At 39.9% G+C, this 24,577-nt stretch overlaps 1 protein-coding gene across 2 annotated transcripts in view; it reads right to left on the reverse strand.

Annotated features, from left to right (window-relative positions):
- Positions 1-24,577, reverse strand: part of LRPPRC (leucine rich pentatricopeptide repeat containing) — a 146,827-nt gene that overhangs the window by 88,947 nt on the left and 33,303 nt on the right. For both annotated transcript variants that reach the window (XM_066624545.1, XM_066624552.1), the window contains exons 10-15: positions 23,712-23,817; positions 23,509-23,616; positions 13,360-13,478; positions 10,930-11,023; positions 8,569-8,638; positions 2,393-2,420 (exon numbers count right to left, since the gene is read on the reverse strand). In XM_066624545.1, coding sequence (XP_066480642.1) covers positions 2,393-2,420; positions 8,569-8,638; positions 10,930-11,023; positions 13,360-13,478; positions 23,509-23,616; positions 23,712-23,817 — 525 coding nt within the window. The remainder of the gene's footprint in view (positions 1-2,392; positions 2,421-8,568; positions 8,639-10,929; positions 11,024-13,359; positions 13,479-23,508; positions 23,617-23,711; positions 23,818-24,577) is intronic.

Below are 24,577 nucleotides of genomic sequence, written 5' to 3' on the forward strand. Positions count from 1 at the left end.
TTTAACTTTTTTCCCCAACAAATTGTTGTACCAGATAATTTTCTTCCTACAAGCAGCTGGTTCCTACTCCCATCCCAGTGCTTTGAGTCAATAGTGTTTACACACTTTGTTTTCTTTAGTTTCTTTTTAAAAACAGACTTTAATCCCTTATATAAATACTGGTTATGATATGGTTGTTAACCCCTCCCCTTAGTTGCATTGCCTGGGTGTTGAGAGAGGTGAAGGGGCCAGCTGACTGTGTCCTGAGAAGGGGCCTGTTCCTGGGAAAACCAATCTACTGTGCCCCTTTCCTTATCGCCTCTGTAGGGACTCCAGGTATCCACAGGGAAGGTGTATACAGCACCCTCATCCTACTCTGCGGGGTTGAGGAGAAAGGCATCCCTGTATACTAGGAAGTTTCCTTCCTGTAGGAGGAGGTTCTGTTGTCCTTAGCCCTCAGTCTCTGGTCTCTGCAGCCTTTTAATACTTGGCTCCCTGGGGATTCTTGAGATTGGCCCTGCCTCCCTCCTCCAGCTTCACCTCCCATCCAGCCTCCAGTTCAGTCCAGTTCAACCCAGTCAGGGCAGGGCTACAGGAACTGCACCAGAAACCTAGGCCTCCTGATTCTGAGGGTTCCCCCCCCCCCCACCAATAGGCAGCAGAGCCATGGCCACCACTGGTGGCCTGTCCAGTTGTGCACAAGCCGCCTAAGCTGCAACATATGTGATTGTTTGCCAGTACACAACAAACACACTGTTTGCTAATACATATTAGTACATACAAACATGTTTTCAAAATCAAATATATTAATTTGGTGCTCATAAAGGCAACGGTCTAGGAATATTTCATCACTACCTTTTATATTATTTTTATGAAAAATATTTTAATGTAATATTTTGATATATTATTTTTGTGAATAATATTATGAATATTTCACTTCGTCACCTTTTATACACTAAACATTTCATGATGTTGCAAAGTGTTTTGAACATTTTATTATTGACTTCAACAAGTGACTCAATAACTTTTCTTGAGTGTGCTTTTGCCCTGCATGTTGTTTATCGCAGACCATAAAATGACAATACACACTAATTATTTGGGGCTTTCTACTTAAGTTTAACAAAATGAGCCATTTTTGTTTCCATTTACAGAAAACTAAATAAAGACTTCCCCCATCTCTGCAGGGATTCTGTCCCAGAACCCTCTGCAGTTAACTGAAATTACAAGTAAGGGCAAATGCCTTCCCCCCCTCTCTCTGGAGCTGAGGGGAGCTGTGTTTCCCTCACCTATGGAGGGTCCTCAGAGCCCAGCAAAGGCTGCGAACATTCGTGGCCATGGACATCTATGGCCTTTGCCAGGTTCAGACTAAGCCTTAAGGTAAAAAAAAGCAACCAGGTTTCTCCGTGAAGAAAGAGAAATGGAGATACTGAAGTTGCCTTTTTTTTAACTTAAGGCTCAGTTTGAGCCTGGCAGAGGCTGCGGACAGGATGTTCGCAGTCTTTGCTGGACTCAGAGGACCCTCCAGAGACAAAGGAATACACAGGGGGCCATTATTATTATTATTAACAGTATTTATATACCGCTTTTCAACTAAAGTTCACAAAGCAGTTTACAGAGAAAAAAATCAAATAAGTAATGGCTCCCTGACCCAAAAGGGCTCACAATCTAAAAAGATACAAAAGAACACCAGCAGACAGCCACTAGAAAAGATGCTGCTGGGGTGAGGTGGGCTAGTTACTCTCCCCCTGCCAAGAAGAAGAGCACCCACTTGAAAGAGTGCCTCTTACCCAGTTAGCAGGGGTTAACCATGGACCCTATCTGCAAAAAAATGAATCTACAGATACAGGGGTACTCCATACTACCAAGAAAATTTATGCTGGCAGGGATCTAAATTGGTACAGCTATTCTGTTTCTACACAAGGTTTTTTAAACCCCTCTTCAAGTAACAGCCCACTGATACCCCACATTTCAGAATCAAAAGGCCCTTCAGAGTTGCAACCCAGAAGGGGTTACCATTGGAAGAAAAGCTCTGTATGAAGCTCTCCTTCATATGCAAATGGAAGCGTTTTTTATTCACAGGTTGGAGTCAGTGGAACAATTTGATTTTCTACTATTGGACATTATTTGTACACATACACAAAGACAAAACCTCTTTCTAGGAGGGTGGGATTATGGGTATGGTTCAGCCAAGAGCAAGCACTTTAAATTGGGGAGGGAGTGGAAAAGTTAGCTTAAGCTTAAGTGGTTAAGTTTCCTTACTGGGACTAATGAAATTTAAAAGTGGTTAATTCTAGGACCAGATGCAGTAATAATGAACCAAATCAGCTACTGTCTGGTCTGAGAACATTATCTTTTTTACTGTTATTCATTTGCTATATTTTATGTTCAAACCAACTTTACCCTCTTCACTTACCTTGCTCCAAAGATATACATCATCAGACCTGTAGAGAGCAGCAGAGGATAATTAAAGAGAAGAAAGATTTGTTTAATTTTGTCCTTCCCTGCAAATGAATACTGTACAACTAAATAGGCCAGCACAAATACAGAGAATTTGTTGGAGTTAGAATGCTTGAGACACTAATATTTTAAATCTTTTATCAGTGGTTCATTTTTACAAAACATTTTATTGTACAGGATGGTTATGCTAGGATTGGTAATGTCTACAGTTGTTTCAAAAGGTTTCTAACTCATTTTTACAAAGAAAAGTCTGGAACTACAGTATCTATAATGCTAATGATTATATGGCAATGATTTCTAAGAGAGGGCTAACCATGACTGTAATTTGGAGCTGGTAAGATTGCCAGACAACTTAAGTAACTATCTGATGCCGAAGAACACATTGTGCTTTCCAACATGGTTAGGCTATTTCCTGAAAAGTAAAGCTGAAAGCACTTATTAATCTGCATGATTAATCTGTTAATGTGTGATTAACCATTCAACTCATTATCATAGATTAAATGCGAGTTCAAAATTCAGATTTCACCTGTCCCCCGTTAAACAGATTTCAGGGTTGATGGCATCACTGAAACCTATCTACATATATAAATTCAGACAGCATTTTTAATTAAAATAACAGATGCTACATATGTATTATTAATATTAAGAATTATCTTCACATCACGCTCTTCAAAATACAGTTCTGAAACACTGTAACACAAACCTTCTCTTCAATCCCTTGCTTGTGAAGTGCATAGCTTCTTTTTTCAAATGTTTTTTAAAGAATTCTAGGCAGCTTTATCAAGACCTGGTTGTCAGAGAATCTTATCAAACTAAACCTTTGCAAAGCAGATACGGCTTTGCCAGATATTAGTTGCCCTCTCACAAAAAGGCAAAGGGTGTGCTAGTGTACAAATTTTAACTGCTCAACACAATAGATTTAAAAACCCTTAATCATTTCATTCCTGAGCTGAAAATAAAAAACCAGAAGCCAAATACACATGTCTAACAGAGAAACTACAAAAGAGTCAAAAATTTACTATTAATGTATTACTATACAAATATAATATAATATTACTATTAACATTCATACACCACTTTATATATGTAGATATACACATATGGGGAAAGAGAAAGGACAGTTCTAAAAGGCGGGGTAACAGTCTAACAAACAGGGAACAGGAACTAACAGGAAAACTGTTACGGTTCCCAGTTTGAACACTTACTATGTCACAAAGTTGTTGATTCACTGCTACATATGGAATTAAAAACTTCGGGCTACTAACAAATGTGAACTAAACCTCTACTTCACTGCTGCTAGAATTCCACTGCTGGAATGCTAGCTGTTCTGAAGTGGCCAGAGTGAAAATAAGATATAGCAATCACCCTTTCTGAAAAAAGTAACACATGCTACTATCACCATAATGATAATACAGGTGTGTCCCAGTATCTGTTTAAGCTGAAACCATAAATACCAGGAATGCCCCGCCCTTGGGGGGGGGGGGCTTCCTGGGCCTTTAATGCCTGTTAAAGGTATAAAAATGTCACTTCTGGTTTTATGAAAAAACCAGAAGTGACTTTTTTTGCCTAAACAGACATTCTGAGGCCTGCAGAGGCCACAGGCAAATGCACGCGGCCTCTGTGGGGCTCTTGACCCTCCAAAGGCTTTCTTCACTGGAGGTGCAGGGGGCCCCCCTGGATCCTTGGATAAGTGAATTCATGGATATGAGGGGGGGCCCTGTAGCATGGTAGTGGAGTTTGAAATTGTGTTATTTATTTTTGTTAGAAATAAGCCCATTAGTATTCAGTAAGGCTGTCAACCTATCTTACTTACAGGGAACAAACATCTCTAATTAGGGATGAAGGGCCCTGAGAGGTTGCAACTTTTGCTTCTCAGGATGAACACCATTGAAAGGGAACCAACCTATGGCCACAAAATGGAGCAACTGCAAGCAGCTCACCACTTCCCTCCTTCCCAGTTTTCTGGTACTGGAGAAGAGAGTGGAGGTATCAGTCTGATGGCTAAGGGGCACATGGGTTGTTTTGCATTGTTACTGCAAGGCTCCTTTGGGATCATCTTTCTTGGAAGGCAGAGTATAAATCTATAAATAAATCTTATAATTTACCTAGTGCCTTTCCAAGTGTGTACAGCTGTTTCACATGTGTTATCCTAACGTAATCTTTGCAGCAATCCTGCAAGGGATTCCCCATACAGCAACTGAGGGGGAGTGATTTGTCTAAGGCCATCTAGTGAGCTCATGGCAGAGGTGAGATTCAAACAGGCAAAGTTCTAATTGGCAGCTCCATCATCTAGTTACTATGTCACACCACGTATTCTGCTCCCAATATTGGTTGGCAAGGTGCGCCAGAATGTTTACAATAAGAGCATTATGAGAGCAGTCACCATCGTTCCCCTCCCCCAGCGTGTACAGCGTGTACTCTAATCTAGACATAAAGATTTAGAATTGGCTAACATGGCAACAAATGCCGTTAGGCTTACTGCCCATGAATTTGTCCAATCCATTAAAAAAACCTAAATTAGTTGCCATTAAGTCATCTTGTAGAAAATAATTTGCACAACTTATTAGTACTCTGTTGTGAAAAACTATTTTCTTTTACATACTGATAAGCAGACACATAAGAGTCCAATTTGAAATTAATTGATGGATACTGAATTGTCAAGTTGTCTAATGAATATACAAAAATCATCAATTGGCTAGGACTTATAGGGTCTAGAGGCCTTGCACAGCTTCACTGTAAGGCCAAACTGATAGAAAAGGATTAATTCAACCAGAAAGACTGAAATGCGTCAGGAGGCCTAGAATTCTATTGCATATGGTGATGCTATAAAGTCAAGGAATCTTCATTAAAGCATTCCACTGGGCAATGTTTTAATAAGGGGTGGGGCACAGCATAGGTAGATACCGCTTACATGCCCAGTGAACATATTGGTTGCATGAAAGATCTGAACACCTTGGGAAGACTTGAGTCATTTTGGCATTCTTAAGGCATATTTTGTTGAATGGGTCTTTCACCTGGGCTCCAAACTTACTAAAACAGAACCCAGCAAAATACACAGATTGGGCTTGCTATTTGTAGCATCTGGCATCAGACTGAATAATCTCTAACAGGAGACTACTGCCAATCAATTTCACTGGAAATCTCTCTATTCATTTCTCCACACTATTCGCCATTTTCTAAAACTTGACCATGCATAACCCACAGTACTTTTGTTCCTAAACCAGAAGTTCCTTGTCTCTTTAGCTTTCCCTCATCAGTAAACTGCTTCAGGTCCTTAACCATTTTAGCAACATTTTTTTCTTTAGGGGTCTTTTGATACCCTTCTTGAGATGGAATGACCAACACATATAATATTCTAAACAGGTCTACATAAATAATTTACATAGCAGAGCAGCAGTTGCTATTTTCTTCTCAACCTCTTTATCTGGCTATGTGATAATTGGGCTCTCTCAGCACTGCACTTTGAGCAGCAGTGTTTCCAAGGAGGTTCTGGGAGGAAGAGATAGAAGGAGGCCTCAGACTGAGAAGAAAGAAGGGGCTACAGGGGAAGGGGCATACTAAGAGGGGGAAGAAAGGGAGATACCGACAAGATGCTAGAAGAGCCCAAGTCATGCAGGTCACACATTCAGCAGTGCTGCTTCTACAGAGATGCCACTTCACAGAGCACATTTCTGCTGCAAAGTGACGCCTCAGCAGAAGCAGTGAAGTTGAAACTAGCCTCTCTCACATCTTGAAAACAAGATCAAGATTTGCATATTTTCTCTTTTCATTTGCAGCTAATTAGTTCCTATGTGAAAAAAAGGGCTTATTGCTGGTCATAACCAGCTTACTGAATCACTTCTTGTCTAATGATGTCACTTCCGGGCCTCAGCAGGAACTACGAATGCAATTTGGCTTGCCATATGAAACAAGTTTGATACCCTTGCCCTAAATGGTCTGGGACTAGAGCATCTCATTTGCCAGCCCCCACCTGAACCTGGCCATTGTTTCAATCTTTCATTGATGCTTTGCCCCAGAAGCCCTAAGGGGAGAAGCAGACTTGGGTGATTACTAAGACAGAGCCTTTCTGTGGTGATGCTCAGACTTTGAAACACCTTCCCCAAGTATCTTTGTGAGATACCTACATTGCTATTTTTAGACACCAATGGGAACAAACTGCAGTTCTCTTTTAGATACAAACTCAAACTATAGTTTATCATAGCTATACAAGTAGTTTGTTTTAATTAACCAGAATACCATAGTTATTCATTTAATGATTTATTTGTTGGAACAGACAAGTTAATGCCAATAAAGGTCTCTCTCTCCCCCCTCCCATAGTTATTCTGTGTTATACATTTTTTAGCCAAAGAACTTTTCAAATTGAACACACTGAATATCATAACCAACTCATTCTCTCTTGCTAGCTGAAATGTACTCAGAACTGTCTGAAACAACAGCTTAGTCAGAAATGTGAGAGGTTTTTCTCTACAATCTTGACCCAGTCTTGGGGGGGGGGGCAGGGAGAGGTTTTCTTTATATGCAGACCCCAATTCAGGCATCATGCCAAACTGTGCTGAAAGAACATTAACTACAGTTTGATCCAATATGTGAACAGATCAACCATTTATCCTTTTCTTCTCTACTACTACTGCCTCTTTCATCAAAAGTTCAGCGTGGAGGAAGAGAAGAAAAGGGTGTTCTTTCCATGAATGGAAAGTACAGGGGTACTCACTCAAAAGGGGAGAGGCACCCACTATTAATGAGCGGGAGAGTTCATCTATGGAATCCCAGCTGGTTCATCTTTGGCAGGATGTATGAAAACTATCCACAACTGCAATGTACACTTCCCAATATTTACATCTACGTGAATAGGATCTGTCTCCATGTAATCTTTGAAACAGTCAGTAGGCTACCAATGTATATTGTTCTGACTGTGTATGTGGAGAACAAAAGATATCTTCAGAATAAAGAACTATTATCTGGAAAAGCTCTTGAAAGACCACAAAAACACCAGGATGGCAATTTTCTTTCAAGAGAAAACTGAGTTTATCTTCTAGTCAGCACACTGATAGTGCCACCAAACACTGAAGGACACCCTAGACTACCTGAAGCAAAGAATTACACATTTAGGGCAATGGAAGGTTTCAGATGTGCATGGTTAGCTGTACTTGTCACTTCTTCAATGTTTATCCATTTGAGTTGAGACATTCTGCATTTACAAAACAGCTCTCAACACTTTTCAAGATTATTCTTGGAACAGAGAAGCATCTTGCAGCAAACAAAATATTTAGAAACACACACAAGGTCTGATTCCTACAATGATTTAAAACAAACTTTTAGAAAGTAAGAGATTGGCAGTGCAACTGCAGTACAAAATTATGTCTGCTTAGAAATGTTTCATTTTCAATGGGACACAGAGATATTATATTATTATTATTATTATTATTATTATTATTATTATTATTATTAGAAAAGTTCATATCCTGGCTTTCCCATACCAAAGCAAATGAGAAGGAAAAAGGTATTTCAGGTAATATTGTGGAAAGGTAACTTGTCAAATCTTCCCTTTTTCCTCCCCTGCTAGTCTAACACATTTTACCAATATAGTCTGTTTATAAAGTCAACAACTGAAAGCACAACAGGAAGGATTAACATGCTGAGGCCTGTATGAAAATCTTCACCACCACCACCACCTGTGCCCTTTTCTAAAGACAGCATTTTCAAAAGAGTTTTACAAAAACTAATGCAAAGCATTTGGATAATGCATCTTGAGTGTGCCAAGTTCTTCACATCCGTTGCTTTGATGTAATGTAAGCTTTCTTCCTGGCATGCTACATTTCTATGTACATGGAGCTACTATTTCAACATATGATACCCTACATGCATCTTAAAACTATACAACCCAAAAACAGGCATGTAACAGACATTCGCTAATCACTTCAGCTCTGAACCTCTGTTCTTCATCTGTAAAAAGGAATACATCTTGCCTCCTAAATAATGGCTGGAGAGTTTATGCACAATTCTCATCACTCTTATGCTATTTTTTGATTCACCAAAGAAAAAAATATGCAACTGCCAGGAGTTGTGGGGCTTTTAATTGGGTTCTATCCCACCTGTGAAGCAGCTCAAATCTCTCACCTTATAAACTCTTACCTTTTGAATCCAAGGATTAAGCTGCCTTTGAATTGCATGAGATCTATAGGTGGCATATTTGTTGAAGACACTGCAGGGTAAATTCAATATGTTAGGTGATGTTGAACCTTGTTCCTCTAAAAAGCACTGATTAAACCATCTGTATCAAATGACAGTAGTTTAAGATAAATTCATTTAATAAAACCATACGCATGCATAAAGCATGATCTTCCAATATATCTAAATTTTTCTGAACACTGACCTTGGTGCATGTTAGAAAGAGAAAGATACACCATAACCTGGAATTAAATGGCCTTGGATTATAGTCTTCCTGGAGTCTTTGTCAATGATTTGGGATTGCATAGTTACTTAACAAGTACAGAGTTGGGAGTACAGAGTTCCAGAGTTACTTAACTCTGGAAAAATCAGAGTTATCCAGTTTCTAGCATCTGCAATGTCTGTGCCACTGTCTATCTCATATGTATTCACTCCAGCAATAGCAGCTTAGTGGCACTGATTACTAATTTTGTGCCAGATAAAAGCTCCAAAAATTGAATATTTGCAGCCAGATAGTCACACAATTTTCACACTTTGTGTTCACAAATGTATGCTACTCTTCCTATAACTATGTAAGAATGTCATGTGTAAAAGGGCATTTTAGTTGATCAGATGTAGAGAACGATCTTGTTCAATTCTTGAATTAAGGAAGTGATTCTTGGATTAATTGAGGGCTAACATTAAAACATTTTTAAAACATCAAAAATTCCCTTGCTTGTTTTTGTAATTCTACAGTAAAATATTATTCTGGTGGTATATTAGTAAACCTCTGTGCTGTTCATTTCACATTTTTAAAAAAACAGAAGCTATCTAGATTTTAAAGTTTTTGTTCTTTTTTAAAAAATCAACCACAGCTTTATGTTCAGCTGCTGCCGAACATAGTTGGTAACCTGGTTACCTTAGCAACAAAGAAATCTGAGCAAAATCAAAAGCAGATGACAATGAAGTGGAATGGAATGGTATGATAAAGGGGAAACAGCAGCTCTTATGCATGCTCTCTTATGTGCCCAGACTCCTGAACCGATGCCTCAGTTTTTCATCCTGTCCATAACAGAAATTAAGCATTACAGGAAACTGGAAGCAGATCAAAAGCAGTAAGCTTTAACAGGGTGTCTACCCTATATAACTGTACTATGACAATTCAGCAGATTCTGTCCATTTTACACTTGTAAAAGCAAAGAAGCCTCTGGCACTGATCCCCAAACCTGTATACTCAGCATGGATTGCAGGAGCTCTGCTGCATGTCAGGCTCTCACCAGCTGAACAGACGGAATAGTTTTTTAAGGTTCAACTACCTGCAGGGGGTTGTCTAGAATCAACATGCCTTCAAAACATAATCAAAGGTGGGAGGAGCCAAAATCACTAAACGTTTCTCGGACAAGTGTGCATAAACAATCCCAGGTATGAAGTTATGAATCAGGATGAATGTAATTGTGTTGCTGCTGTTAAGCTCTACAAAGAAAGCATTACATAGTGATGCTTTCCAGTAAAGTCATCCTTATAGTTTGCACAGTGAAAGATTGTCAACTGGAGCAAGTAGTGCAAGAGGCTAAAAAAAGAGTTAATTTTATTTGATGCAAGTTAAGCAATAAGCTTAAATCCTTGGGAATGATCATTTTTTAAAAATGGGAGAAAGAATAAAGGAAAGAACAATATTAAGGTTATTTATATACTGTTTTTCAACAAATGTACTTCACAAAGCAGTTTCCCACCATAAAACAGAAAATATATTATACTAAATATGTGCACCACAGGACATCAAAAATAGTGCACTGTATACTTCATACTGATTTTTTTTAATAGTTAAGATATACAGGTCCAGCCTATTTATATACAGATTTTTTACAAGGATTTGACTCAACATGAATGGCCCCTGCAAATGAGAAAGAATGTGCTGAGAAGGGGAAAAAATGCATCCATTTAAAATCAGTTTTAAAAACTGAACAGTCCTTTAACAACAGCCTCCTTAATGAGAGAGATAGGGCAGCAGGCTAACAATTCATCAATCCTTCTCTCTCCTTTGGACCCCTCCCTTCCCCCTGAGGAAGGCTAATTTAAGGCTGCAATCCTATACACACAAACTGCAGTAAGTTTCACTGCACTCAATGGGGTTCATCTCCAAGCAGACATGCATAGACTTGCACTATGTAATTTGTGTTGCTCTACTAATTAGATTAATATTTTAACTGTGTTCCATTGAGATTTGTTGTAACTGAGAACTTGGTTTTAGTATAAATTGTAGCATAAATAAAATATATAAATAAAATGCTCCTCATAATAATTAATTAGCTGCTCTGGTACAATTACAATATCAAGGATACATACTTAATGCTACAACATTATCCAGTCTTCCAATTGCAGCTTCGTGTCTGATTTCTGCTGCAGCAAGTGCATTCGTTTCGACAGGACAGCCTTTTTCCTGCGGATATACCATAATACAATAAACAACTACATTAACGCCCAGGGGAATCACAGTGTAGGTTGAAAGTCTGTTTCAAACTTCAGCTCAGGTAGAAGGTCACTAAAAAGCCTTAAGCAAGTCTTGGCACCTTCTGCAATTTGCCTAGCACACAGACCTGAAGCCAAAAAATCACAATTGGTTTGCGCACTCAAGAGAGATTTGGATGTGCATTACTTGAACAGCAGGTCTGCATGGTAGACTTCTTCTGAAACCAAAAAAGTCTGAACAAGCAATTTGCAATATAGCAAGGGCATCTCCCACTCAAAATAAAGAACATAAGAACATAAGAACAGCCCCACTGGATCAGGCCATAGGCCCATCTAGTCCAGCTTCCTGTATCTCACAGCCCACCAAAGAAGTCAAAGATTCAACTGAGCATGACCTAATTCTTTGGATACCAGCTATTGAATGTTGTATTGAAATTTAAACAGCTGTTCCCAAAATAAATATCAAAGTATTTTATGGATATTAGGAAAATTTTGAGCTATTTCCTCCCTTTACACAACTCACACACAGGATTGAATTTTTATCAATCTGAAATAGCAATACAGTACAGGTGCTCCCTGGTATCCATGGGACTTCTGTTCCAGAACTCCCAGTGGTTACCTGAAACAGTGGATACCAGGGATGCCCCCCCGCCGTCTGGCTCTTCTGAGCTCCGCAAAGGAGGTGTGTGTTCACCAACGGCCTCTGCAGAGCTCAGAACGACTGCTGGAAGCAAAAAAAGTCACTTGCGGTTTCTGGCAATACTGGAAGTATCATTTTTCACTTCCATCAGTCATTCTGAGCTCTGCAGAGGCTGCAGGCAGATGCACGCGGCCTTTGCAGGGCTCAGAAGAGCCTCCAGAGGGTGGGGGATTGGGGGCCCGCACCCACTGATACACAAAACCACGGATACGGGGGCCCCCCTGTATCTCATTCAATTTGCTGGAAATTAAAGTACAAAACAAACTTTCTAGCTATTCATGATAAAACACTAATAAATTATAAAGCTTAGACTCTTCCTAAAGCTGGCTAAATCATTTCTAAAATTTTACTCAGGCCATTATACTGAGAAAATATGAAATATTAATTTGTCGATGGAAAACAAAATTCAACTCAATGACAATTCATCTTCATCAGAAGTCTGAACTGATGATCCATTCCAAGGCCTACTGCTTGCATTTTCCTCTTTACAGCCCAATCACAAGCAGAGTTACAATTATGCACCAAAACCTACTGAAATGAAAGGGTGGCACCCAGAACACTATGCTGGTACAGCATGCTCTAGTCAAAGTCACCTTTCCCTTTTTCTGCTTCCTACCGAAGGCCCTGATCCCCTCCCCAAAAAGCTACTGCTGAAAGTTAGGGGATCCTTGGCAGCAGCATAAAATGAGGCACTGGGATGGTGGAGGTAAAGGGAAGGATACCCGATTTTATCCAATGATTTATGCTACACTGATCTATGTGGACACTCACTCACAGATAAGGTGAGGGCAAGTTTTCAGCTAAAAATCATAGAATGTTCCATGATCCTCAGGTAAGTTGGGGGTAAAACTTGGGGAGTGGTGCTTGTGAGGAGAAACCGCAGCTTGCCCTGAAGCCTGACTGAAAGAGGGAAAGAATCTGAGCCACAGCACTATTTTTGAAAATGTTAACAAGGAGCTTATGTAGTACTGTGTGCCATCCCCCCCTTAAAGCAACAGAACTGAACATTGCACTGAATTGCTTAAAAAAATCCAAGTTTGAAACTGCAGAAAAGCATTTGCACTTTTAAAAACCTTCCAAAACAAATGCAACACCCATATAAAGCAACAGAAACAGCTTATCTGAGCACAACACCCTGCTTCAATTACTGCCAGGAAACTTTTTATATTGTTCATTGTCATTTTAAGAGGCACTCCTGAGTTTGGAGTTAAAGAGCCTCCTCAGAAGACTCTACCACAGAGCCTGAGAAAATGTAAACAAAGTCATGTGTTTGTAAGCTACCTGCAATCACTCAAAATGTTCCTTAGACCCTCTGCAGGCACTATTAAAGCTCCTCTGGGCTTCCGAGACATGCCTGAACAGCCCTGACCCCAGAGTGACCCACAGATTGGTAGAAATTTCTCTCCTTATAGGTGACTATGGTAAGTCCTATAGCATCTGCTACACAAAGCAATGCTGGAAATTAAAATGTTTGAGAATTTAAAAACTGAATTTAGTAGGCATGATTCTAAGACCAGGACATGCAAAGAGCCACTACTCACATAAATTAAACTTGATGAGATTACAGAATTGGATTATGGAGTATTTAAAACTATTGTCTAACTCACCTGCAGCAGATGGCGTGCAGAGCTGACATCATCAAAACTAGCCAAAACATAGCTTGCATATGTTTCCACATCAGGCTCCACCTGCATTTCATGCATTGCTTTTAGGACTTCAATTGTACCTAAAGGAAAAGAAACTGGAGGTTGAACAGCTTCATTGTCTAGAAGGTCAATTCAGTTTTAAGAAAGGAAAACATATAACAAGTCTGTGCTTCTTTAGGGAGAAAATTGGTTTTAAAAAAATTGGCTACAGCTGTGCTGAAACTAGGCTTTTTGCTTTGTTTTGTTCCATCTGCTTTTCTTTCTCATTTTCAGTAATCCAAGTCCTAAACTGTGAAATCAGCAGTATTCATGCCTATTTTGCTCCACAATGCACAAGAAACACTGGCAATCCATAAATCACTCTAAAATTACTAGAATTGGAAAAAACTTTCCCCAGTACAACAGTGTTGAGTAACAACTTTATGAAAAAAACAAAAATCAAATCAAAAGCGCTTGCACCACAAAAATCAAATACTAATCCAACATTAAGAGAAGGGTCAAAACCCAGAGAGCTACATAAACAGCTCTCCACGTGCAATGCACATGAATACATCACAGCCTCTAAAAACCCTGAAGCCTTCCACATAGCACGGCAAACAGCTCTGGGTGACACAGGAATGGGAAACAATTAAAAAAAATTGCAACAGAGCATGGAGTGCTGCTATTCAAAGAAAAAGAACCTGAGAGTACCAAGATTTCCCTGGATTATGGTCATATATCTGTTCACAAAAGGTTATTGGCCTGCAAATACAGGTTGTTTATGTCCCCACAAAGGGATCTTACATTTGGAGTGGGAGAGGTGAATAGAACAACAAAGGCCCCAGTTCCAAATAGCCGAACACCAGCACCAGTGCTGGGTGTTACAAACGTGCCGCAGAACCCAGGGAGAAAGGGCTGTCAGTTCTGGGCCTCAGTGCTGCATGGACAGCCGAGCTGGTACTCCTCCAGCACTGATTGGCACTAAGACTTCTCAGGGCGGGGGGGGGAAGCAGGGAATGAGCAGAACGGGGCAGAGGGAGGGGTGGATCGGACCTGGAAGGGGGATGGAGACAGTGGCAGCCTCTGCCACTGCATCCTAATCCCCCTCCCAAGCTGGGCAACCTGACACAGGTCTCCTTGGCTCTGTGCCCACACAAACACAGCTGCAGAGCCAAGGAGACCCATTGGCACTGCCACGGCATTACCTGGGGTAAGGGAGCAAACCTCACGCCCCACAGCATTCAGGATTGGGCTGCCCAGTGTCTTAAGCCTAAAAACACTGCACCAATCACTAAGCTGTCCTCAAGAAATTTTTTAATTCTTTCTCCTTCCCCCATGCTGGTCACTGGCTACTGTTAACCAAGATCAGTGTCAGTACAGATAAATTCTAAAACATAGTTAATGCAAACAAGAGAAGTGAGAGGTTACTTGCAACTTAAGATGGGGAGGGAAGGAAGACAAATACCAATAATCCATTCCTAATATCTCAATCATGACTGAAAGTGACATCATCAAGCAGGAAATTTTTTAGCAATCCTAGGCTGCAGTCCTACCCACACTTACCCAGGAGTAAGTCCCATTTACTAACATTGTAAAGAGCAAATACATAGTAGCCTGTTAAAAGTACAGATGTGTAATTTCCCCAAATGCAGTCACATACCATAGTAACATCAAGTCTAACATATTAAAAATAAAATATTGAAATGAATGGGAACCCACCTGCAATTGGCTCACAATCCACCTAGCAGGTCCTGACCCACAGTTTGAGAAACACTGTCTTAGCCACAAACCAACTGTCCCACAGTCTGAACTATCCTTCCAGGACTGTAAAGTTTATTGCAAAACATACTGAACAATCAAGAGCATCACTTTAAATCCTCATTATTAGAACAGATATTTCTAACTTGTTTATCTTTCATAGGATCTTTCCAGGCAGTTAATTATAATTCTTATTTACAGGTGGGAAACTACTGTTGCTATCCTAAGCACAGTTACTTGGTTGTAGTTGTCATTGAATGAAAAGGGGCTCAAAACATTCCTACTTGTTATATTACTCATGAGGCAAGCAATCTCTTTTGCTGGTATACAACACTGAAGATTCCCCTCTGTAGGCTATTCCTATAGGCAGGGAACACTTGCTTGCCCCTCACAATCTCTACACTTGTGGGAAAGAGGGAGTCATTCTCAAACTTACCCTTGACAAAGATGCTCTGTTCTAAAGGAAAGAAACTGTTGGCTAGCAGACCTTTCTCCTTATGTTGCACAACAAATTTTTCCCTATATTGTAGTTTGGGAGAATGGCGACTTGCACAAAATAAACAGTAAGAGAAAACACAGCCTACAACAGACAAGCTCTTTTGCTCCCTGTTAAGTTATATTCCTCTAGTGTCCACACTACTGCACAGGCCCCTTCCCTCTCTGCACGGCAGCATACACAGATGCTTGGCGATTACATCCTATGTCATCCCTTGACTTCCAGGAACACTGAGCAAGCTGTACAGAGCTTGGTTGAGAGCTGTGCAACCACACACCTTAACGGGAACACTGTCTGTAAGGAGGGCTTCTAGAAAAAGCCATTCAGCATTCCAGAAGAGCAGAGCTGTTCACTATGTGCACAGTTCAGTTATGAGTAAATGTGCACAGGACTGGACGACACATTTGAGGGGGGTATGATTGAGACATACTAAATTATGCAGGGGATGGAGGGACGCTCTTTTGCCTCTCACATAACACCAGAGCCAGGGGACATCCACTAAAATTGAGTTTTGGGAGAGTTAGGACAGACAAAAGAAATTATTTATTTACCTAGCATGTATAATTAGTCTGTGGAACTCCTTGCCACAGGAAGTAGTGTTGGCATCTTGCCTAGATGCCTTTAAGAGGGAATTGGACAAATTTCCGGAGGAAAAGTCTATCATGGGTTACAAGTCAGGTATGGGCAAGCTCCTGGTTTTAGAAGTAGACTACCTCAGAGTGCCAGATGCGGGGGAGAGCATCTGGACACTGGTTGTGTCTTGTGTGCTTCCTGAAGCATTTGGTGGGCCACTGTGAGATGCAGGAAGCTGGACCAGATGGGCCTTTAGCCTGATCCAAGAGGCTTTTCTTATGTTCTTATCTGAAAGACTGTAATTTTCTTAATGTCATCAAAAGGGAGCCAGTAAACAGGAATGTAATGACCTGTCCATTGGCCTGCTTTGACTCTCATGGGTCTCCTTATTCAGCACTCTTGGAGTACATTATCCTTCAGTGAAGGATCTTACTCAGTTATTATAAACAAGGACTGAGTGTGAAAGACAGGCCTTGCAGAAAAGTCAGGGTTGAGGAGGGATTTCAAGTGCCGAGAGTTGGCATCACATTTACATTCTGATAGAGAATATCACATATCGGGGACAATATAAACACTCTCTAAAAAATAAATCACTGTGTGGCTTTTTGTGTGTTGCTAATCATATCCACATTTAAAGGTTACCACAAGGACACTTTGAATAAACTGTTCTTAAAATCCAAAACATAACTTGCTGAATTTTTATTACAACAGGTCTAGCAAACTAACTCTGGGTTCATGTCAAAACCTATGCAGGTACTAGAATTTTTTTAGCATAAAAATGATTTGTCAGACGCTGCAGGATACCAGATCCAAGTAGCATATGCTTTTTCGTTTTTTTGCTTTTCCAAGTTGCCTTGCATATTTGTTACTATAAAAAAAAACCTAAAGTTTCCTGAAGTCCTTGTCTCTGCCCTGGAGTGCCACCTATGGAAAAGTGACACTTGCATGAATATTTTATGCAGTGCACTACGGTGCAAATAATCAAATGTGAATTCCCTTTGAGCACTTAAAAATACATGCCGGCAAGTCACACTAAATTAAAATCGCATCATCTGCTCAAGTTTGCCTTAAAACAGAACATTGACTGATTTTGGCCGAGAATTGGCAAATTTATCCAGAAAGAATTAATTACAATATAATTTTACTCAGTACCTTTCAAATTCTGACAGCAAGCTTATGCTTTATATTTATAAGATGTCAGAAACTGTAATGAAAGCTCAGCTAAAGTTACATTTCATCAGTGTTTCCATTATTAAAACTGTTTAGACCCACATTATGAAAAACATCAGTTTTGTTTTTTAAATAGCTGCTACAGTAAAATAGGCACACAGTAAGATATACCGAAGACATACGTTCAAATTCCCACTCCATGACAACAGAAAATTCTTATGTTCTTCTAAATCTCAAACTGACATCTGTCAGAAACCCATCCCAGATGGTCTTATTTTTTTAAAACAAATACAAATAGAGGTTAGATGTAGAACGTCACTCTATATTGAACTGCTATATTGAGAACAGCAACACAAAATGGAGAACTGTCTTGCAGACTCCCACACACACAATCCAAGGGTTACTGCAGCAGCTTCCAGATTACAAAGTCTAACAAGCAAGGCCCCAAAGAATGGGTTTTACCTTAATTATGATGAACACCCCCATTATCAAATACAGCAGTTCCCAAAGTTCTATTCAGGCTTTGGAACCGCGATAAGTAGTTGCAGGAACAGGGGTGGGCCCTGATGGCGCCACAGTGATCACGCCACTGCCAGGAACAAGGCAATTAAAAAACTTACCTAGGGGGTCATGCTGGCCTCCAGGAAGATGTTGGAGGCTCACAGCCCCCTTTGCAGGCCTGCGTGCTGCAACAAATAGCTCCAAATCACTGATCAGAGCCCACTTCTGGTTTTCGTGTGAAAACCAGAAGTGGGTTCTGATTGGAACTATTTGCTGCAGCATGGAGGGCTATAGAGAGGGTTGCAAGCCTCCAGGACCCCCCCCCCCAAGGCCAGCACAACCCCCCATGTAAGTTTAAAATCTCCTTTCTCATGCCTATGTCACAATTGCTATGGTGGGGCACCCATTTCTGGGCCACTCCCCTTAAGGGGGAATGTAAAGAGCTTGGAAGAATACAACTGCAAATAGTATTTAAGCTCAATGAATGTCTTTTTGCCCTTAAATGTATACCAGGGTTTGCACTTTCTTCTGATTGCCCTGTAAACACAGCCTAAGGTGCTGATGCAGACACGTAAAAACTTAGTTTTACCATAGAAACTTGCTTCCTCCCCATGTCTCCATTGTGATATCTAAGAGAAACATAGAATATTATCTTAGATCAGTAATTCCCAAACTAGTGACCCACCAGGGAAACTGGAAGAGGACCATTATTAACTTCCACACCATTACAACTCACTTTGTACATTTAAGACAAAGAGAACCGACATTTTCTGATCCATACTTGGAAACAGCTTTCTGAGGCTTTGTTGTGATGCTGGGTATATTAGAACTACACAATGACACCCACAACTGTGGGGTTCTACTTGATCAGTATCACCAGTATTTAAACCAGATAATTGGTAACTATACAAGGAGTATTCATACAACAACGTGGCATACTTTCATGCCTCAGCTGCCTAGTATGCAAATATTGCATGTGTGGGCACACAAAATCAGATTAAATGTAATGCTGACTATTCAGAGTCCCAAATAAAGAAAGCTTCCTTATACCAGGACTTGAATTGTCTCTGCAACAGTCTCAACCAATAAGTCTCACCACAAAGATTGGGGTAGACAGAACGCATACAAGTTCCCACTGACATATATGTGCCATGTATGCTACCTGAGGCAACTGGCTGGCCACAGTGTGATACAGAAAGCTGGACTAGAAGGACTTTATGCCTGATCCAGCAGGGCTCTTATGTTCTTATCAGAATGCATGTTTTTAAATGACATAGGAATATTTGGGCAGAATTCTCAGTAAATCAGACCCAAGACGTACCAGGATCTGTCGGTGGGGTCAACAGCTTTTGGAATATCTCTTTGTTTCACTAGGCTGTGTCAGAAAACAGTATAGACCAGGGGTGCTCAATAGGTGGATCGCGATCTACTGGTAGATCGCGAGGCAAAATGAGTAGATCGCGGAGCCCTGTCTCTCCAAACTGTTAATATGTCAGTTTCGTCTAGTGACTAGATGAAACTGACATATTTAGCTGACACTGAAACTGACACTTTAGCTGCTCTTCAGGCATGCAGCAACAAAACTGACGAAACTGACTAGACTCCAACAGGGGCTCCATACATTAAAGGGGGTGTCTGTCAGACGCTTCCTTCCCCCCTGGTAGATCTCCGGGCCTTGCTGGGTTTCAAAGTAGCTCTCGAGCCAAAAAAGTGTGAGCACCCCTGGTATAGACCAACTAAGGGCGCAGTCCTAACTCACTTTCCAGCACTGATGTAAGCGTAATGCAACTCTGAGGTACGGGAACAAACATTGCCTTACCTTAAGGAGGCCTCCATGACTGCCCCCCAACTGCAGGATGCAGCACATGCCCCCACTGGCACAGCTATGTCAGTGCTGGAAAGTTGGTCAGGATTGTACCCCAAGACAGACCCATGGAAAGCAATACTTAGTAAACATTCTAGAATCTGTTTCACAGTCTGGGACAGCCATTCCAGAATTCCATATATTTTATAACATATGGAATTCCATATATTATATAATTCCATGGAAGTATGGAAGAAGCTACATTTTAGTCAAACCTCTTTCAGGATAAAATCAAGCAGTTCTGTTCATCTGCACTGTGAATATATGTTTTGGAAGCATCCTGCTGAACCATTTCAAATTGCAAAGGTAGACTCTGACAAATATGTATTTGCGCTTTGCTGCCACCAATATTTGCCCAATAACTGATGCTATGCAAAGAGTGTAAACAGTACCAAGGAAAGCACTGTTCTCCTATGCCAAACCATACTCCCAGACAGATTTCTAAGTGACAAAGAAGAAGAGAATAATCAACACTAACACTTGCACTAACTCATCCCATTCCTTTCCATCTATCTGCTCCTGTATCTGATAAAAGCTGGCACACATTCTTGGGCTACAAAGTGCATCTGCTCCTTTCAAGCAAATACCTACCTTTTAAAAAGGTTTTAAATTTTTTTTAAAAAATCTCTCTGCTTCAAAAGTCCCTGTTAAATAACTGGATCTTATGGACCATAGGTGCTTATGCAACTCTCTTTGACAAGATATGATGAATAACACAGGCCAACACACATTTTGCTTCCTTAAATGTTACACCAATTCTTGGGTATATTTGGGGTGCTGATTCCAAAAATGGCATCCGTTTTACCCTATCACGTCTAGTTTTGGAGACATGGCATAGCCTCCTTTAGTGAATGGTTCAAGCAACTACCTCGTGAGGAAGCCTACACCATGGCTTCCTCATGAGGAAGCTGCTTGAACCATTCACTAATGAGGCTATACTATATCTCCAAAACTAGATGTGATAGGGCAAAACGGATGCCATTTTTGGAATCAGCACCCCAAATTCATATCAAACCACCACAAAGTTCGGGGAAAACCTTTCTGACCCTCAATTTTGTAGGCCTGTGTAATCAGTTAGCTGGTTAATGACCCTTTGAACACTATATATTCTTTAATTTGCTTGACCTCACAAAAATTGTGTTGCAGATCATATGTTCAATTTACACCTGAAGAAGTGCGAGTGAGGGATACAAAAGGCCCAATGCCACACTGTGGGTTAGGGGACTGAGCTTCAGCTCCTTCCACTTGCTTACTCAGATTATGGTTTGTGCTCACCCTCCAAACTAAAACCAGAAACTTGCTTCAACCCCTGGCTTTCAATTCTGACTTGAAGGTCAGAACTGGTCAGTTTGGATGAATTAACACACTTTAACAAAACAAGAAAGGGGAAAACTGGAACACATAGAGCAGAGGGGAGCATACAAGCCTGAGGGCAGCCCAACTGTACTCAGAGTTGCATAAGGCTTGAATCCCACAATTCTCTAGAACATGCTGGTACACTAGATACATTTCTGGGCAAGACACACAACTATCATGTAGCTTTAACTAAGGATCTGTCTGAAATACTTCCTATCAGCTAGGAACAAACACACACACAAAATAAGAATGATCCTTCCAAAGCTACCAGCAACCGGCTTCTATCTAAGATAGACAATTAGCTTCTATTCAAAACATGAACTTTTTTATAAAATCGGTATTTGATAACATTAATGTGAACCCAGAAATCCCAATGAATTCCGGAGAGGTGGTTGGATTTTATCATTAAGTGAATAGAAGAAGTCAGCATCCTTAATCCTGAAATCTAAAATCTCACTGCTAACCAAACCAGCAAAATAATCATCTCAAATTCTCAATGTTTTATGTGCTGCAAGTTTCCCAATCTTCCGGGCACTATTAACCCAAATGTTAATTCAGCAGGGCTCTTTTCCACTATCTTTATGGTGGATAAAATGTATGTATATGTTCTTTTTTCCAGATGATTCTACTTCCCATTTTAAAAGATGGATGTCACTGTACAATTTCCTTAGACTTTTATAGATGAATTATGTCACAAAAATAGAAATGCACAAGTATATGCATTAAACCTGTCTGAAGAAAGAAAATTTACATTGATAACTCTTTGCTAAGACAATGTATGAACTAAGACATTAAAAGGGAAAATGAATAGCTAAAAGAATATTGGTTGTCCCTAGTACACACATTTAGACAGCTGCAAAGCAGAATAAGCTTTTCTGGGTTCACTGTAGAAGTTTTATATGAGAAAAATGTTTTATACTTTAAATTGGGGGGAAAAGCCTTTAAAGCAGGCAAAGACATTTCCTATTTCTCACTGTCACTATTTTTAGTTGATGTTTAGTGGAGTTGTGCACCACTGAGAATTCTAAAGTAAGGATCCAACATCAACTGATGCCACAATTACTGTCCACTCAGCCCTCTTTTGTCCTTTGTAAGAGACTTACGAACAACTCTTACTTCTTCTGATCATCACATAAGTGGAGTATATATTTAGGGAGGCAATATTTAAAAAATTACACCAGATAGATATAACTATATAGACCCAGAGCTTTCCAACCGTTGATTGTGGATGGAAAAGAACTTCTGTGAAACAAATCTAAGCCAAAGTCCATTTTAGAAGGTAATTTGGGTTTTGATTCTTTTAGCAATGCATCAACAACATTAAGGTATTCAAATACTATGCTAGGATACAACTTGGTAAGTACTCTTAAGTACTGTCAAGTACCTAAAGAGTTAACAAGAACAGAATATTGTTTTATAAAGGCTTTTTAAAAAAGGGGTTGACACACTTTTATAGCCAGAAACAATTAGGGAATACTTGTTTCAGCATTTCTTCTAAACTGGAATGCGACTGTATATTTAAAATAAAATTGCAATACGAACAGCCTACTAAAAGCACTTTTTTTTTGTTTGTGCATTTTGTTTGTCACCCAATGTCATACTAACAACTCTGCATCTCATTCCAAAGCACATTATACTGTGAGATAAGATGAAAAAGACAGTTTTTAATTTCCCCAAGGGGCAAGTACTTCTGTTAAAAGCATCTTTTTATCAGACCACTCTTTCTGAATTACCAATAATGCAAACCAAAGAATTAGATATTGTACTTTAAAATTTAATATTTGTTCAATTCTTATTCATACCTTACAGACACCCCCATGTGTAACAGGAGAAAGTGTGTGTTAAATGCTTAAACCTACTTAAGAATCCAAAAGATTGAACATTTCAGTCCCTCAATCAGTGTGCTGTCAGGTCATGATCGCTCATTGAACAATAGAGGTTTTTGTGCTTTTATTATTGTAACTAAGCTCACATTTAACTTATTGCATAGGAGCAAGAGAATCTCACCTAAAAAAAATCAGATTTCCTACATTTTAAGAAAGGCTTACTATGTAACCTGAACTTTTACAAAAGCTTCCTATGATGTCAATGTCTTTCAAGATCAGAAGATCATCAAGATACACAAAGTTAAGGATATAGAAACATAGCAAAAAGTTCATCTAAAATTAAATGAATCATCACTCTATAAAGAGTTATAAATTAAGAGTATTAATACTGTGACATAATAAAACACAAATGAAAAAGCATTGCCAAGGAAGTGATAACGGAAAGTAGATCTCTGCACTGATAAGAAAATAGTGATTTTAGTAGGCTGTTTGTATTGCAGTAGTGTATTAGAATTTTATGTCTGACTACATTGCTGTTTTTTTAAAGTTCGTGTAAGAGTAACCAAGGTTTAATCAAAAAAGTTAACCTTGAATGTTTTTCTCTTTCTGGTGCACAACCAGCAATGGCCAGAAGTAGTGAGGTCTGACAGGTAAGCCGTTTTCTTTCATTATCTTCATTAGGTCAATGGCGAGACCTGAAAAATCCCAGAAATGCAAGAATTAACAAACAGAACTGTAACAAAGGAAAAAAGCCTAATCTCAAACAATGTTAAGAAATAATAATAAATACCAGCTTTCTTTAACTCCAAAGCACAATGCAGAGTCAACTGTAGGGGTGCAGTGTGTATGTTGGCACTTTTCATCTCATCACAGAAATATTTCAACTTACTTGCTGGCTGCAAGGAAAGATAAAATACTTTCAAGGACAACACAGCACACAGTTGGCAAATTTAATCTGACAAGGAGCAAACATGCAGTTCAAAAACTCTTGGGAAGAAGGTTGTGTTGGTTTTGATCAAGAGGGCTATTATGCATAACGTGCACCAAAACACACCTGGCCAGCAGAACCAGTGGCAGAGATTCATTGATACATGAACTCTGACATGCTGCCAGAAAAAGAGACATAAGAATGGCAAAGTTAACACTAGGAACCCAGTGAGTAATAGGTTGGACAGGCTAACTGCAGGATGAACTGACTTGCTTGCAGATGGGGACCCAAGACTAGAACTCCATACAGGGGTGAAAAGGTTAGCTTAGATCAAAAGACAAGAGAGAGGTTTTCTCCCATCTAGGATGTGAGCAGCAGAATACTATTCCATTGCCAGGCTAAGAAAGGAGGAGATGGTGAACTGAGGAGAATAGCAGACTCAAAATGAAAAGACATTTTGAGTAACTACAAGTCCCGCCTCTGTAAACGCAGATTCAGGACCATAGTTTTAACTAAACCCAAGCATTCTCCAGTCACATCTAGGAGTATTTCTGAGGCACATAGAGACTGCGCACAGTCTCTACGGGCCTCAGAACAGCTCTGGTAGTGACCAGAGTAAGGTTGCAGCTGCACCTGCAGACCCTATTGAACCACAACCCGTGGATTTCATTATCCCCTGGTTTTGGTATCTGCAGGTGGTCCAGGAATGGATTCCCCATGGATACCAA

The sequence above is a fragment of the Tiliqua scincoides genome, chromosome 1 (assembly GCF_035046505.1).
Source record: "Tiliqua scincoides isolate rTilSci1 chromosome 1, rTilSci1.hap2, whole genome shotgun sequence".
NCBI classification, from domain to species: Eukaryota; Metazoa; Chordata; class Lepidosauria; order Squamata; family Scincidae; genus Tiliqua; species Tiliqua scincoides.